This window comes from Catharus ustulatus, chromosome 30 (genome assembly GCF_009819885.2).
Source record: "Catharus ustulatus isolate bCatUst1 chromosome 30, bCatUst1.pri.v2, whole genome shotgun sequence".
NCBI classification, from domain to species: Eukaryota; Metazoa; Chordata; class Aves; order Passeriformes; family Turdidae; genus Catharus; species Catharus ustulatus.
This window is the reverse complement of record NC_046250.1, coordinates 2,031,688-2,044,911: the sequence shown is the minus strand read 5'-3', so window position 1 is coordinate 2,044,911 and position 13,224 is coordinate 2,031,688. Positions and strand designations below refer to the sequence as shown.

At 57.2% G+C, this 13,224-nt stretch overlaps 1 protein-coding gene across 1 annotated transcript; it reads left to right on the top strand.

Annotated features, from left to right (window-relative positions):
* Positions 1-595: 595 nt before the first annotated feature.
* On the top strand, positions 596-13,218 carry LOC117008619 (low affinity immunoglobulin gamma Fc region receptor II-like). The gene is made up of 13 exons (XM_033082592.2): positions 596-978; positions 9,286-9,468; positions 9,745-9,765; positions 9,854-10,018; positions 10,051-10,086; positions 10,320-10,577; positions 10,969-11,073; positions 11,258-11,332; positions 11,700-11,721; positions 11,809-11,910; positions 12,475-12,496; positions 12,573-12,633; positions 12,714-13,218. The coding sequence occupies exons 2-13, from the start codon at positions 9,420-9,422 to the stop codon at positions 12,809-12,811; spliced, it is 1,014 nt and encodes a 337-aa protein (XP_032938483.1). The 5' UTR covers positions 596-978; positions 9,286-9,419; the 3' UTR covers positions 12,812-13,218.
* Positions 13,219-13,224: the final 6 nt, after the last annotated feature.

The window sequence follows — 13,224 nt, the reverse complement described above, 5'->3', positions numbered from 1 at the left end:
AGTCCCTGAGCTGTCCCCAGAGTCCCCAGAGCCACCAGGATGGCACAGGGACAGTGCCACAACCCCCTGGCCATCCCTGGCACGGCCCCTGGAGTGCCCCCAGAGCCACCTGGGCACACCTGGGCACACCTGGGCACACCTGGTACGGCCCCTGGAGTGCCCCCAGAGCCACCTGGGCACACCTGGGCACACCTGGGCACACCTGGGCACACCTGGCACAATCCTTGGGCTGTCCCCAGAGTCCCCAGAGTTGTCCCCAGAGCCACCAGGGCACTCCTGGGCACACCTGGGGACACCTGGGCACACCTGGGCACACCTGGGCACACCTGGGCATACCTGGGCATACCTGGGCACACCTGGCACGGCCCCCGAGCTGTCCCCAGGGCCACCAGGATGTCGCAGGGACCTCAGAGCGTCCTGCCCAAGGAGGGGACAGCGCCAACCTCCCCTTGGGGACAGCTGCCACCACTCCGTGACCCCTCAGCGAGCTGGGGACAGCGCCACCCCCACTGCCACCCTGCCCAAACCACTCCCAAACCCGCTCAGATTTTGGATCCAAAACCCCAAAATCCTTTTTTCCCCTCCCCCCGCCGCGTTTCCCGCTGGGATTTCGGGATCCAGGACGCGGCTCCGGGGCCGGGGGTTCCCCCCCCTTTTCTGCCACCCCGAGATGATTCAGGCTGCGGTCGGAGCCGGCACAGCCAAGCCGGCCGTGGCCCCGTTTCCCCGGCTGTAAAAATGCGGCTAATGACACGGGGCTGCTGTCCCAGGGGGGGTTTGGTGACACCCAGGGTGACTCAGAGCCCCCGGTGACGCGGGCAGGGGTGGCACAGGGGCATTAACCCCACGCTGCCGCGCTTTGAAGGGTTCAGGTGTGTCACCTTTTCATATCCAGCGACAATTCCTGCCCGGGCAGCCCCGGGCTGCCGAATCACGGCCGAGGATTCCAGGAGACGCCGGCACCGGGCTCTAATAAAGGTAATGACAGCCGAGGCTCTCGGGGATGTCCAGGGCTGGATTTTCAGGAATTCGCCCGGCACAAACAGTTTGTGGCGGTTGCTGCGGGGTGAATTAAAAAAAAAAAAAAATTAAAAAAATGGGAAAACAACAGGAGTGAGGCTGGAGAAGGTTGGAGGATGAGAGGGAGAGGGGTGGGGATGGAAAAATTGGGATGAGATGTGGAAATGGATGTGGTCATAAAAATGGGAGTGGCTCTAAAAACTGAATTGGTCCTAAAAACTTGAACCAGTCCTAAAAACCTGAACCAGCCCTAAAAACCTGAACCAGTCCTAAAAACAGAATCGATCCTAAAAACAGAATCAATCCTAAAAAACTGAATTGGTCCTAAAAACCTGAACCAGTCCTAAAAACCTGAATGAGCCCCCAAAAGAGAATTGATCCTAAAACCTGAATTGGTCCTAAAAATCTGAACCATCCTCAAAAACCTGAACCAGCCTCAAAAACCTGAACCAGTCCTAAAAATCTGAATGAGACCCAAAACCAGAATCGATCCTAAAAGTGGAATTGTTCCTAAAAACCTGAACTTGCTTCAAAATCTGGACCAGCATCAAAATCTGAACCAGTCCCAAAAAGTGAATTAGCCTCAAAATCTGGACCAGTGTCAAAATCTGAAGTGACTCCAAAACCCCTGAACCAACCCTAAAAACCAACCCCAAAACCCTGAGCCAGCCCCAAAATTGGAACAATCCCAAAATCCAAACCAACCCTAAAATCCTGAATCCACCTCAAAACTCTGAGTCAGCACCTCCCCAAAAAAAAAAAAAAAAGAAAAAAAAATAGTGGGAAAACAACAGGAGTGATGCTGGAGGATGAGAGGTAAAAGGAGAGGGGTGGGGACGGAAAGCTGAGGTGAAAAATTGGGATGAGATGTGGAAATGGATGTGGTCATAAAAATGGGAGTGGCTCTAAAAATTGTATTGGTCCTAAAAACTTGAACCAGCCCTAAAAACCTGAACCAGTCCTAAAAACAGAATCGACCCTAAAAGCTGAATTGGTCCTAAAAACCTGGACCAGCCCTAAAAACCTGAATTGGTCTTAAAAACTGAATTGGTCCTAATAAATCTGAACCAGCCCCAAAATCCTGAACCAGTCCTAAAAACAGAATCAACCCTAAAAAACTGAATTGGTCCTAAAAATCCGAACCAGTCCTAAAAACCTGAATGAGCCCCCAAAAGAGAATTGATCCTAAAACCTGAATTGGTCCTAAAAACCTGAACTGGCATCAAAAGCTGGACCAGCAACAAAATCTGAGCCAGTCCCAAAAACTGAATTAGCCTCAAAATCTGGACCAGTGTCAAAATGTGAACTGACCCCAAAAACCTGAACCAACCCTAAAAACCAATCCCAAAATCCTGAGCCAGTCCCAAAATTGGAACAATCCCAAAAACCTGAACCAACCCTAAAATCCTAAATTCACCTCAAAACCCTGAGCCAGCCCCAAAACCGACCTGACCCCAAAAACCTGAACCAGCCCCAAAATTGGAACAAGCCCCAAAACCTGAATCAATCCTAAAAACCAATCCTAAAATCCTGAGAAGCCCCAAAACCGACCTGACCCCAAAACCCCAAATTGGAACAAACCCCAAACCCTGACTCACCCCAAAACCCGAACCAGTGACGAGCCCTGAACCAACCCAAACCCTGAATCAGCCCCAAACCCTGAATCATCCCAAACCCCAAACCTGAACCAACCCCAAACCCTGAGCATGTCCCAAAACCAAGCTGACCCTAAAAACCTGAACTGGCCTCAAAATCTGAACTGATCCCAAAAACTGAATCAGCCCTAAAAACCTGAACCAGTCCCAAAAACTGAACCAGTGTTAAAATCTGGACTGACCCCAAAAACCTGAACCAATCCTAAAAACCAACCTCAAAATCCTGAGCCAGTCCCAAAATTGAACTGACCCTAAAACCCCAAATTGGAACAAACCCCAAACCCTGACTCACCCCAAAACCAGCCCCAAAAAATCTGAACCTGTCCCAAAAAATGAATTGGCCCTAAAAACCTGAACCTACCCTAAAAATCTGAACCAATCCTAAAACCCCAAACCAGCCCCAAAACCGACCTGACCCTAAAAACCTGAACTGGCCTCAAAATCTGAACTGATCCCAAAAACTGAATCAGTCCTAAAAACGGAATCAGTCCCAAAAACTGAACCAGGGTTAAAATCTGAGCTGACCCCAAAAACCTGAACCAACCCTAAAAACCTGAACCAATCCTAAAAAGGAACCTCAAAATCCTGAGCCACTCCCAAAATTGAACTGACCCTAAAACCCCAAGTTGGAACAAACCCCAAACCCTGACTCACCCCAAAACCAGCCCCAAAAATCTGAACCTGTCCCAAAAAATGAACTGACCCCAAAAACCTGAACCAACCCTAAAAATCCTGAACCAGCCCCAAAACCCTGAACCAGTCCCAAAACCGACCTGACCCCAAAACCCCAAATTGGAACAAACCCCAAACCCTGACTCACCCCAAAAACCGAACCAGTGACGAGCCCTGAACCAACCCAAACCCTGAATCAGCCCCAAACCCTGAATCATCCCAAACCCCAAACCTGAACCAACCCCAAACCCTGAATCATCCCAAACCCCAAACCTGAACCAACCCCAAACCCTGAGCGGGCCCCAAAACCGACCTGACCCTAAAAACCTAAACTGGCCTCAAAATCTGAACTGATCCCAAAAACTGAATCAGTCCTAAAAACCTGAACCAGCCTCAAAAACTGAACCAGTGTTAAAATCTGGACTGACCCCAAAAACCTGAACCAACCCTAAAAACCAGCCCCAAAACCCTGAGCCAGTCCCAAAATCGAACTGACCCTAAAACCCCAGGTTGGAACAAACCCCAAACCCTGACTCACCCCAAAAACCAGCCCCAAAAATCCGAACCTCTCCCAAAAAATGAACCAGTGTTAAAGTCTGGACTGACCCCAAAACCTGAACCAATCCTAAAAATCTGAACCAATTCTAAAACTTCAAACCAGCCCCAAAACCGACCTGACCCCAAAACCCCAAATTGGAACAAACCCCAAACCCTGACTCACCCCAAAACCAGCCCCAAAAATCTGAACCTGTCCCAAAAACTGAACCAGTGTTAAAGTCTGGACTGACCCCAAAAACCTGAACCAACCCTAAAAACTTGAACCAATCCTAAAACCCCAAACCAGCCCCAAAACCGACCTGACCCTAAAAATCTGAACCAGTCCCAAAACCCTGAACCAGTTCCAAAACCGACCTGACCCCAAAACCCCAAATTGGAACAAACCCCAAACCCTGACTCACCCCAAAACCCGAACCAGTGACGAGCCCTGAACCAACCCAAACCCTGAATCAGCCCCAAACCCTGAATCATCCCAAACCCCAAACCTGAACCAACCCCAAACCTTGAATCATCCCAAACCCCAAACCTGAACCAACCCCAAACCCTCGTCGCCTTTTCCCTCTCCCCAAAACCCCAACCCTGACTCATTGGGGTCACGCTTTAGGAGCCTCCAAACAGGAAACGAAGCCCAAAAAACTCCCAGGGGAAATTTGGGGAGGTCAAAACGATCCTAAATTGGGGTAGCTCGGGTTAATGACCCCATTAATGAGGTGTTTTAATTAGGGTCGGGGTTCCTGAAGTTCAGCCCGGTCTCTGTTGGGGATTTTTGGGGTTTTTTTGGGGGGTAAAGAACCCTCAGATGTGACCAGAAGGAGTTTTTGGGGTTTTTTTGGGAGGGTTTGTTGTGTTTTGGGATTATTCAGCTCTGGGTGTTTTGTACTTGTGGGTGCATCCCTGATCCAGAAGGGTTTTGGGACAGCTGAAGGACCCCAAATTCCACCCCAGGGACCCCAAATCCTCACCCAGGGACCCCAAATCCTCACCCAGGGACCCCAAATTTCCTCCAGGGTCTCTAAATTCCTCCCCAGAGTCCCCAAATCCCCACCCAGGGACCCCAAATCCTCTCCCAGGGACCCCAAATCTGGAGTCCCCAAATTCCACCCAGGGACCCCAAATCCACCCCAGGGACCCCAAATCCCCCCAGAGACCCCAAATCCACCCCAGGGACCCCAAATCTCCGCAGGGACCCCAAATACAGAGTCCCCAAATCCCCCCAGGGTCCCCAAATCTCCCCCCAGGGTCCCCAAATTCCCCCAGAGACCCCAAATCTCTGCAGAGACTTCAAATCCAGAGTCCCCAAATCCCCCCCCAGGGACCCCAAATTTCCTCCAGGGACCCCAAATCCCCCCCCAGGGACCCCAAATCCCCCAGGGTCCCCAAATTCCACACCAGGGACCTCAAATCCCCCCCTCCCAGGGTCCCCAAATTCCACTCAGGGACCCCAAATCCCCCCCCAGGGTCCCCAAATTCCCCCAGAGACCCCAGATCTCCGCAGGGACCCCAAATCCAGAGTCCCCAAATCCCCCCCCAGGGACCCCAAATTCCACCCCAGAGACCCCAAATTCCCCCCAGGGTCCCCAAATTCCCACCCAGGGACCCCAAATCTCCCCCCAGGGACTCCAATTCCCCCCCAGAGTCCCCAATTCCTCCCCCCCCAGGTTCCCCAAATCCCCCCCAGGGTCCCCAAATTCCACCCAGGAACCTCAAATCCCCCCCCAGGGACCCCAAATCTCAGCAGGGTCCCCAAATTCCCACCCAGGGACTCCAAATCCCCACCCAGGGACCCCAAATTCCACCCAGAGTCCCCAGATTCCCACCCAGGGACCCCAAATTTCCTCCAGGGTCCCCTCCCAGGGCCTCCCTGTGCCCTGTCCCTGTGGCCACCGTCCCTGCCCGTGTCCCCCCGGAGCTGGCGGGAGGGGACTCGGGGACGGCTCCTTGTGGCCAGCGGGGCCATCCAGCGGCAGCGCCGGGCAATTCCCAGCTCTCCCAGTTCATTCCCAGCGCTCCCAGTTCACTCCCAGTGCTCCCAGTTCATTCCCAGCGCTCCCAGTTCATTCCCAGCGCTCCCAGTGCTCCCGGAATTTCTGTTTTCCCGGGATTTCTGATTCCTCGGAATTGTTTTCCCGGGATTTCTGTTTTTCCAGGATTTCTGTTTCCTGTAATTTCTGTTTCCCCGGGATTTCTGTTTCCGGAATTTCTGTTTTCCCGGGATTTCTGTTTTCCTCGGAATTCTATTTTCTGGGATTTCTGTTTCCTCGGAATTCTGTTTTCTGGGATTTCTGTTTCCGGATTTTCTCTTTTTCCGAAATTTCTGTTTCCTCAGAATTCTGTTTTCCCGGGATTTCTGATTCCTCGGGATTCTGTTTTCTAGAGTTTCTGTTTTCCTCGGAATTTCTGTTTTCCGGGATTTGTGTTTCCTGGAATTTCTGCTTTCTGGGATTTTTGTTACCTGGAATTTCTGTTTCCCGAGATTCCTGTTTTCTCGGGAATTCTGTTTCCACTTTAAATCCCGGCTCCAATCCCAGCGCCCGTTGCCTGCAGCCTCGCTCCCGGAAATATTCCCAAATTTTATTCCCAAATTTTCGATCCGCTGATGCCTCTCCAGGTGACCCCAAAATTCGGGGTGAATTTGGCACCCGGAGGTGACAGCGCTGCAGCCACCCCGGAGCCGGGATTCATTAATGAATTAATTAATGCAATTAGGAGATTTTTATCCGGGTGCCTCCGAGATAAGAGATCCCAAATCTGCTCCGGCCCCGCCCCACGGGGGAACCGCCCCAAAGCCGCCGGGAGGGGAGGAAATCCCGCTCGGGAACCCCAAAGGGATCCGGGAGGGGAGAAAATCCCGCTCGGGAACCCCAGAGGGATCCGGGAAATCTTTTTGGGGCGGGTTTGTGGGGAGGGAAAAATGGGGCAGAGCCCTAAACCCGCCCTGGAGAGCGGCTGGGGAGGGGGAAAGGAGCAGCACGGGGGGGAAATCCCAAAATCCAGCCCTGAGTGACCGAGGAAATCCCAAAATCCAGTTCTGAGTGACCAAAGAAATCCCAAAACCCAGCCCTGAGTGACCAAAGAAATCCCAAAATCCAGCCCTGAGTGACCAATGAAATCCCAAAATCCAGCCCTGAGTGACCAAGGAAATCCCAAAATCCAGCCCTGAGTGACCAAGGAAATCCCAAAATCCAGCCTGCCTGACAAACCACACCCCAAAACCCATCCCTGCCTGCCAAAGCACATCCCAAAATCCAGCCCTGTCTAAGAACATTCCAAACCCCAGCCCTGCTTCCCGAAACCAAGCCCTGCCTGCTTGAACACGTTCCAAAGCCCAGCCCTGCTTCTCTAAACCCAGCCCTGTTTCCCAAGGACATCCCAAAACCCAGCCCTACCTGCCAAACCACACCCCAAAATCCAGCCCTGATTGCCTAAGAACATCTCAAGTCCCAGCCCTGCTTCTCAAAACCCAGCCCTGCTTCCCAGAGCACACCCCAAACCCAACCCTGAGTGATCAAGGACATCCCAAAACCCAGTCCTGCTTCCTAAAGCACGTCCCAAAATCCATCCTTGCTTCCCAAACCACATCCCAGAACCGAGCCCTGTCTAAGAACATCCCAAAACCCAGCCCTGCTTCCCAAAGCACGTCCTAAAACCCAGCCCTGAGTGACCAAGCACATCCCAAAACCCAGCCCTACTTCTCAAACCATACCCCAAAACCCAGCCCTGACTGCCAAAGGACATCCCAAAATCCAGCCCTGCTTCCCAAAGCATGTCACAAAACCCAGCCCTGAGTGACCAAGGACATCCCAAACCCCAGCCCTGCTTCCCAAAGCACATCCCAAAATCCAACCCTGCTACCCAAACCCCAGCCCCGAGTGACCAAGGACCAAAACCCACCCCTGCTTCCCAAAGCATATCCTAAAACCCAGCCTTGAGTGGTCAAGGACATCCCAACATCCATCCTTGCTTCCCAAACCATACCCCAGAACTCAGCCCTGTCTAAGAACATCCCAAAACTCAGCCCTGCTCCCCAAATCACACCCCAAAACCCAGTCCTGAGTGATCAAGGACCAATACCCACCCCTGCTTTCCAAAGCACATCCTAAAACCCAGCCCTGCCTGCTGGAACACATCCCAAAATCCAGCCCTGACTGCCTAAGAACATCCCAAAACCCAGCCCTGCTTCTCAAAATCCAGCCCTGCTTCCCAAAACCGAGTCCTGAGTGACCAAGGACATCCCAAAATCCATCCTTGCTTCCCAAACCATACCCCAGAACCCAGCCCTGAGTGACTGAGGACATCCCAAACCCCAGCCCTGCTTCCCAAAGTACATCCTAAAACCCAGCCCTGAGTGGTCAAGGACATCCCAAAATCCATCCTTGCTTCCCAAACCATACCCCAGAACCCAGCCCTGCCTAAGAACATCCCAAAACCCAGCCCTGCTTCCCAAAACACATCCTAAAACCCAGCCCTGAGCGACCAAGGACATCCCAAAACCCAGCCCTGCTTCCCAAAGCACATCCCAAAAACCATCCCTGAGTGGTCAAGGACATCCCAAAACTCAGCCCTGCTCCCCAAACCACACCCCAAAATCCACCCCTGCTTCCTAAAGCACATCCCAAAATCCAGCCCTGTCTAAGAAAATCCCAAAACCCAGTACTGAGTGACCAAGCACATCCCAAAACCCAGCCCTGCTTCCCAAAGCACATCCCAAAATCCAACCCTGCTACCCAAACCCCAGCCCTGCTTCCCAAAATCCAACCCTGCTTCCTAAAGCACATCCCAAAATCCATCCTTGCTTCCCAAACCATACCCCAGAACCCAGCCCTGAGTGACTGAGGACATCCCAAAAATGAGCCCTGCTACCCAAAACCCAGTCCTGAGTGACCAAGGACCAAAACCCAGCCCTGCTTCCCAAAGCACATCCCAAAATGCAGCCCTGACTGTTCAGACCACATCCCAAAATCCAGCCCTGCTTCCCAAAACCCCGTGAGCCCCGCGCCGGAGCCGGGGGTGTCCCCAAATGTCCCCAAATGTCCCCCAAGGCCGGCCCAGCTCCAGCCCTGCCCGCTGCCCAAAGACCCTCCAGGGTTGTCCCCCCCCAACCAGGACAGGGCCACCCCCGCGGTGACAAAAAAAGGAAATGAGGACATGGGAAAGCCGGGGGAGGGGGAGAGGAACCCGAAAAAAAGGGAAGGGGGGGGCAGGGCCCTGCTCATCTGGAGGGGCTTTTGTGTCACTGGGGAGGGGACAGGGGGACAAGGGGACCCTGTCCCACCATGTCCCTGCTGTGTCCCAAGCATGTCCCTGCTGTGTCCCCACCGTGTCCCACCGTGTCTCCCCATGTCCCACCATGTGTCCACCCATGTCCCCATCCTGTGCCCAGCTTGGGGCCACCCTGCCCCCACCAAGTGCCACCAACATGTGAGGATGAGACCTGACCTCGCTTCCTGTCCCGTTATCGAAAGAGCCACCACAGAGGGGACAAGTGACCACAGCAGCGAGTGACAGCCAGTGCCCATGGCCGGGGACAGCGGGATGGCCGGGAAGGTGGCGCTGCTCCTGTGGGGTGAGGGATATGGGGACAGGAATGGGACAGGGGGACAGGAATGGGACAGGGGGACAGGAACAGGGGAACTGGATGGGGACTGGGATGTGGGGTTTGGAACCTTGGGGCTGGGGCAGCTGTGGGGACAGGGACAGGGGGACAAGGGGACCTGACCATGGGGATGTGGCCCTGGGGCTGGTGGGGGTGACCTGTGCCAGCTCGGGGACAGCCCCACACCCCTGTCCCGCTGTCCCCACGGTGCCACCCCCAGCCAGCCCTGTCCCTTCTCCCTTCCAGCCCAGACCCTCGGCCTCGCTGGTGAGTCCTCGGGGGATGCCATGTCCCCGCCCCGCTGTCCCCAGCCCCGTGGTGGCCCTGGCAGGCTGGTGTCCCCTGTCACCCGCAGGTGCCCAGACCCCCCAGCTCCTGGTGGAGCCCCCCTGGACGCCGGCGGTGCTGTGGGACCGGGTGACACTGACCTGCCAGGGCTCGGGGACCGCCGGTGACACCACCTGGTACAAGGACGGGCAGCGCTGGTGGAAGGAGAGAGGCAACAAACTTTCTGTCACCGAGAGTGGCACCTACCAGTGTGCAGAGACCCGGGCACCGGGCTCAGCCCCCCCGTGACAGTCTCAGATGGTGAGCGGGGTTTGGGTGTCCCCAGCCTGGCACCCGCGGGGACCCCGAGGGCTCAGGGTGGGCTCAGCTCCATGGGTCACCCCCTGGTGTGACCAGAGCCTGTCCCCTGCTCTGGGGACATCCCAGAGCATCCCAGAGCGGGGGGACCCCCGTGCTGGAATTGGGGACCCCTGGTGTGACCCCATGGGGGGTCCCGGTGACATCGGGTGTGACAGGTCCCCCCTGTCCCCCAGACCTGCTGGTGCTGCAGGTGCCGGCGCGGGCGCTGCTGGAGGGGGACACGGTGACACTGCGCTGCCGGGGCTGGCAGAACAATTCGGTCACCTCGGTGTCCTTCTACCGTGACGGGAAGGAATTGGGGACGCTCAGGATGGGACCGAGCTGTCCCTGTCCCCTCTGCAGCGGAACCACAGCGGCCGCTACCACTGCAGGGGCATGGTGGAATACTGGGGGTGGGAGCAGTCGGCAGCCGGTGACAGTGACAGTGCAGGGTGAGCACCCCACAGCCGCCACCCCGACACCCCCACAGCCCCTCCCCAGGCACTCGGGCTCACAAATCCCCCTCCCCCATCTCCTTCCCAGAGCTCTTCCCGGTGCCGGTGCTGGAGGGTCCCCCCGAGCTCCCCGAGGGGTCCCCCCTCAATCTCAGCTGCCTCAGCACCCCCAGCCCCACGGGACCCCCCTGGGGACATCCGTGTCCCCCAGAAATCTTTCTCGTGTCCCCCCTGTGTCCCCTCATCGCTCTCTGTGTCCCCTCACCCCTCCATGGGGTGACCCCATCCCCGACATTTCCCCATCAAACCCATCCCTCCCGTGCCCCCCTCCCCCCACAGCGGGTGCCAGCCCCTCCCCCCGGCCTCAGCCCTGTCTGTGTCCCCGCAGTGCCCGTGGCCAATGCCACCATCACCCCCGGTCCCCCGGCACTCCCGGTGACACCACTGCTGGAGGTGACACCACAGGGAACCACTGGACACCTCTGGCTCACAGGTGGGGTCACTCGGGGTTCCCGTGTGGGTCTGAGACCCCCGGATCACAGATGACCCAGGGTCACCCCCGCTCTGTCCCTGGCAGTGACACCAATGGAACAGGGCACAGGAGGGGAGCTCATGAGGTCTCTGGGATTGCAGAACCTCTGGGGTGACCCCGGTGTGTCCCCCTCTATTTCCTGCAGTGCTTGCAGGCGTCTTTGGGTCCCTGCTGTTCCTGGTCCTGCTCGCTGTGGCCGTTTGCTGTGGGTACCGCACGTGTGGGTGACAATGGGGACAATGGGGGTCCTGGAGAGAGGTGGGGGTGGCACCCACAGCCCTGACTCGGGAGGGGCTGAGCCCCCAGTGACCTTGGCTCAGGGCCCTGGGGTGTCTGGGAGGTGCTGAAGGGTCGTGCAGGGATGTTGGGGGTTCTCTCAGGGCTTTTTGGGGAATTCAGGGGGTGCCCCTCCCTGCCAGGCTTGGGGTTCTGGGGGCTCAGGGTGTTGGGGAAGTGGGGTGGTTCAGGGTTTCTGGGGGCATCAGGGACACTGGGGGGACCTGGAGGGAATTGAGGCTCTGGTGGTGGTTCAGGATTGCCGAGGGTGGATGGGGAATCAAAGTCACCCCTCCCGTTTTCCTTTGCAGCTGCCAGGAAGCTCCAGGGAAGGTGAGTGCAGGCTCTGACCCTGATTTGGGTTTTCCCCAAACCCCCAGCACCTCCCATCCCCTCCCTCACACCCCCTTATTCCCACAGGGCCCCCCCGCTGGAGGATCCTCAGGCCACCTACATGGAGCTGCGGGGGCCACACGGGCAACCTTGGGAACCCAGTGACATCTATGGCAATCTACAGCAAAAGTTGTGACACTCTGGGAAGGGGGAGGCACTGGAGGGAGGGGAAGCCCCCAGAGTGGGGGCAGAGATGGGGCAGCACCCAGGGCTGGGGGAAACTGAGCCCACAGTGACCTCGGCTGGGGGTCCTGGGGGGTGTGGGGGGAATTTGGAGGGTCTTGGTTGGTCTCCGGGGAATCCCTGGGTGTGCTTTGAGGAACATTGGGGTGGCACTGGGAGCTCCTGGAGGGTTTGGGGAGTGCTTGGAGGAGTGTGCAGAAATGTTGGGGGATCTTTTTGGGATCCTGGGGGAGTTGGGGGGTGCCCCTCCCTGCCAGGCTTTGAGTTTTGTTGCTCAGAGGGTTGGGGACATCGGGACCGTTGGGGACACTGCAGAGGTGCAGAAGTTCTGGGGGGTTCAGGGGTGCTTGGGGTGCCCGGGGTAAATCAGGGGTGCGGTGGGAATTGGGGCTGCAGTGGGGATTTGGGGGTGCCGTGGGGATTTGGGGGTGCCGTGGGTGCTTGGAGCTGCCCAGGAAGGTTCAGGGGTCCCGGGGTCCCCACGGTCACCCCCTCCCCTTTTCCTTGCAGCCTCCAGGAAGCCCCAGGACAGGTGAGTGGGGGGCTCTGGCTGGGACTCCCCGTTCCCCCTCTCCAGACACCACCCAGACCCCCCCTCATCCCCACAGGACCCCCCGCAGGATGGGGCTGGGCTGGACCCCCACGTCGTGGGCACCGAGCGGGCAGGGGGTGAGTACAGGGGGGGACAGGGACACGTCACCCACGGGTGTCACCCCCACCCAGGTCCCCAACCCCGGAGTCTCTCACAGGGACCCCCCCATCACCTCCCCCAGGTGAGCACGAGGAGCTGCCGGGACCCCACGGGCGACAGCGGGACCCCAATGACAGCTACGAGAACATTCTGTGACACTGGGGACACTGGGGACACTGGGGACACTGGGGACACTTGGAGACCCCACCCGAGGGCCCCCCCTGTGTGTCCCCCGCCAGGTTCCCGCACTGGGCTGCTGCCTTGGTCTCTTGTGCCCGGGCGCTGCCGGTGCTGGTGCCGGGAGCGATTGGTGCAAAGCGTGAGTTTGCCAAAGGAGCGATTTGCCCTGGTCCCTCCCGGCCGAGGCCGCCATGGCCCCTGAGGGGTTGGAGCTGGCACCGGGGCGCCCCCTGCTGGCCGGGAGTGCTCCCTGCAGCGCCCCCTGCTGGCCGGGAGTGCTCCCTGCAGCGCCCCCTGCTGGCCGGGAGTGCTCCCTGCAGCGCCCCCTGCTGGCCGGGAGTGCTCCCTGCAGCGCCCCCTGCTGGCCGGAAGTGCTCCCTGCAGCGCCC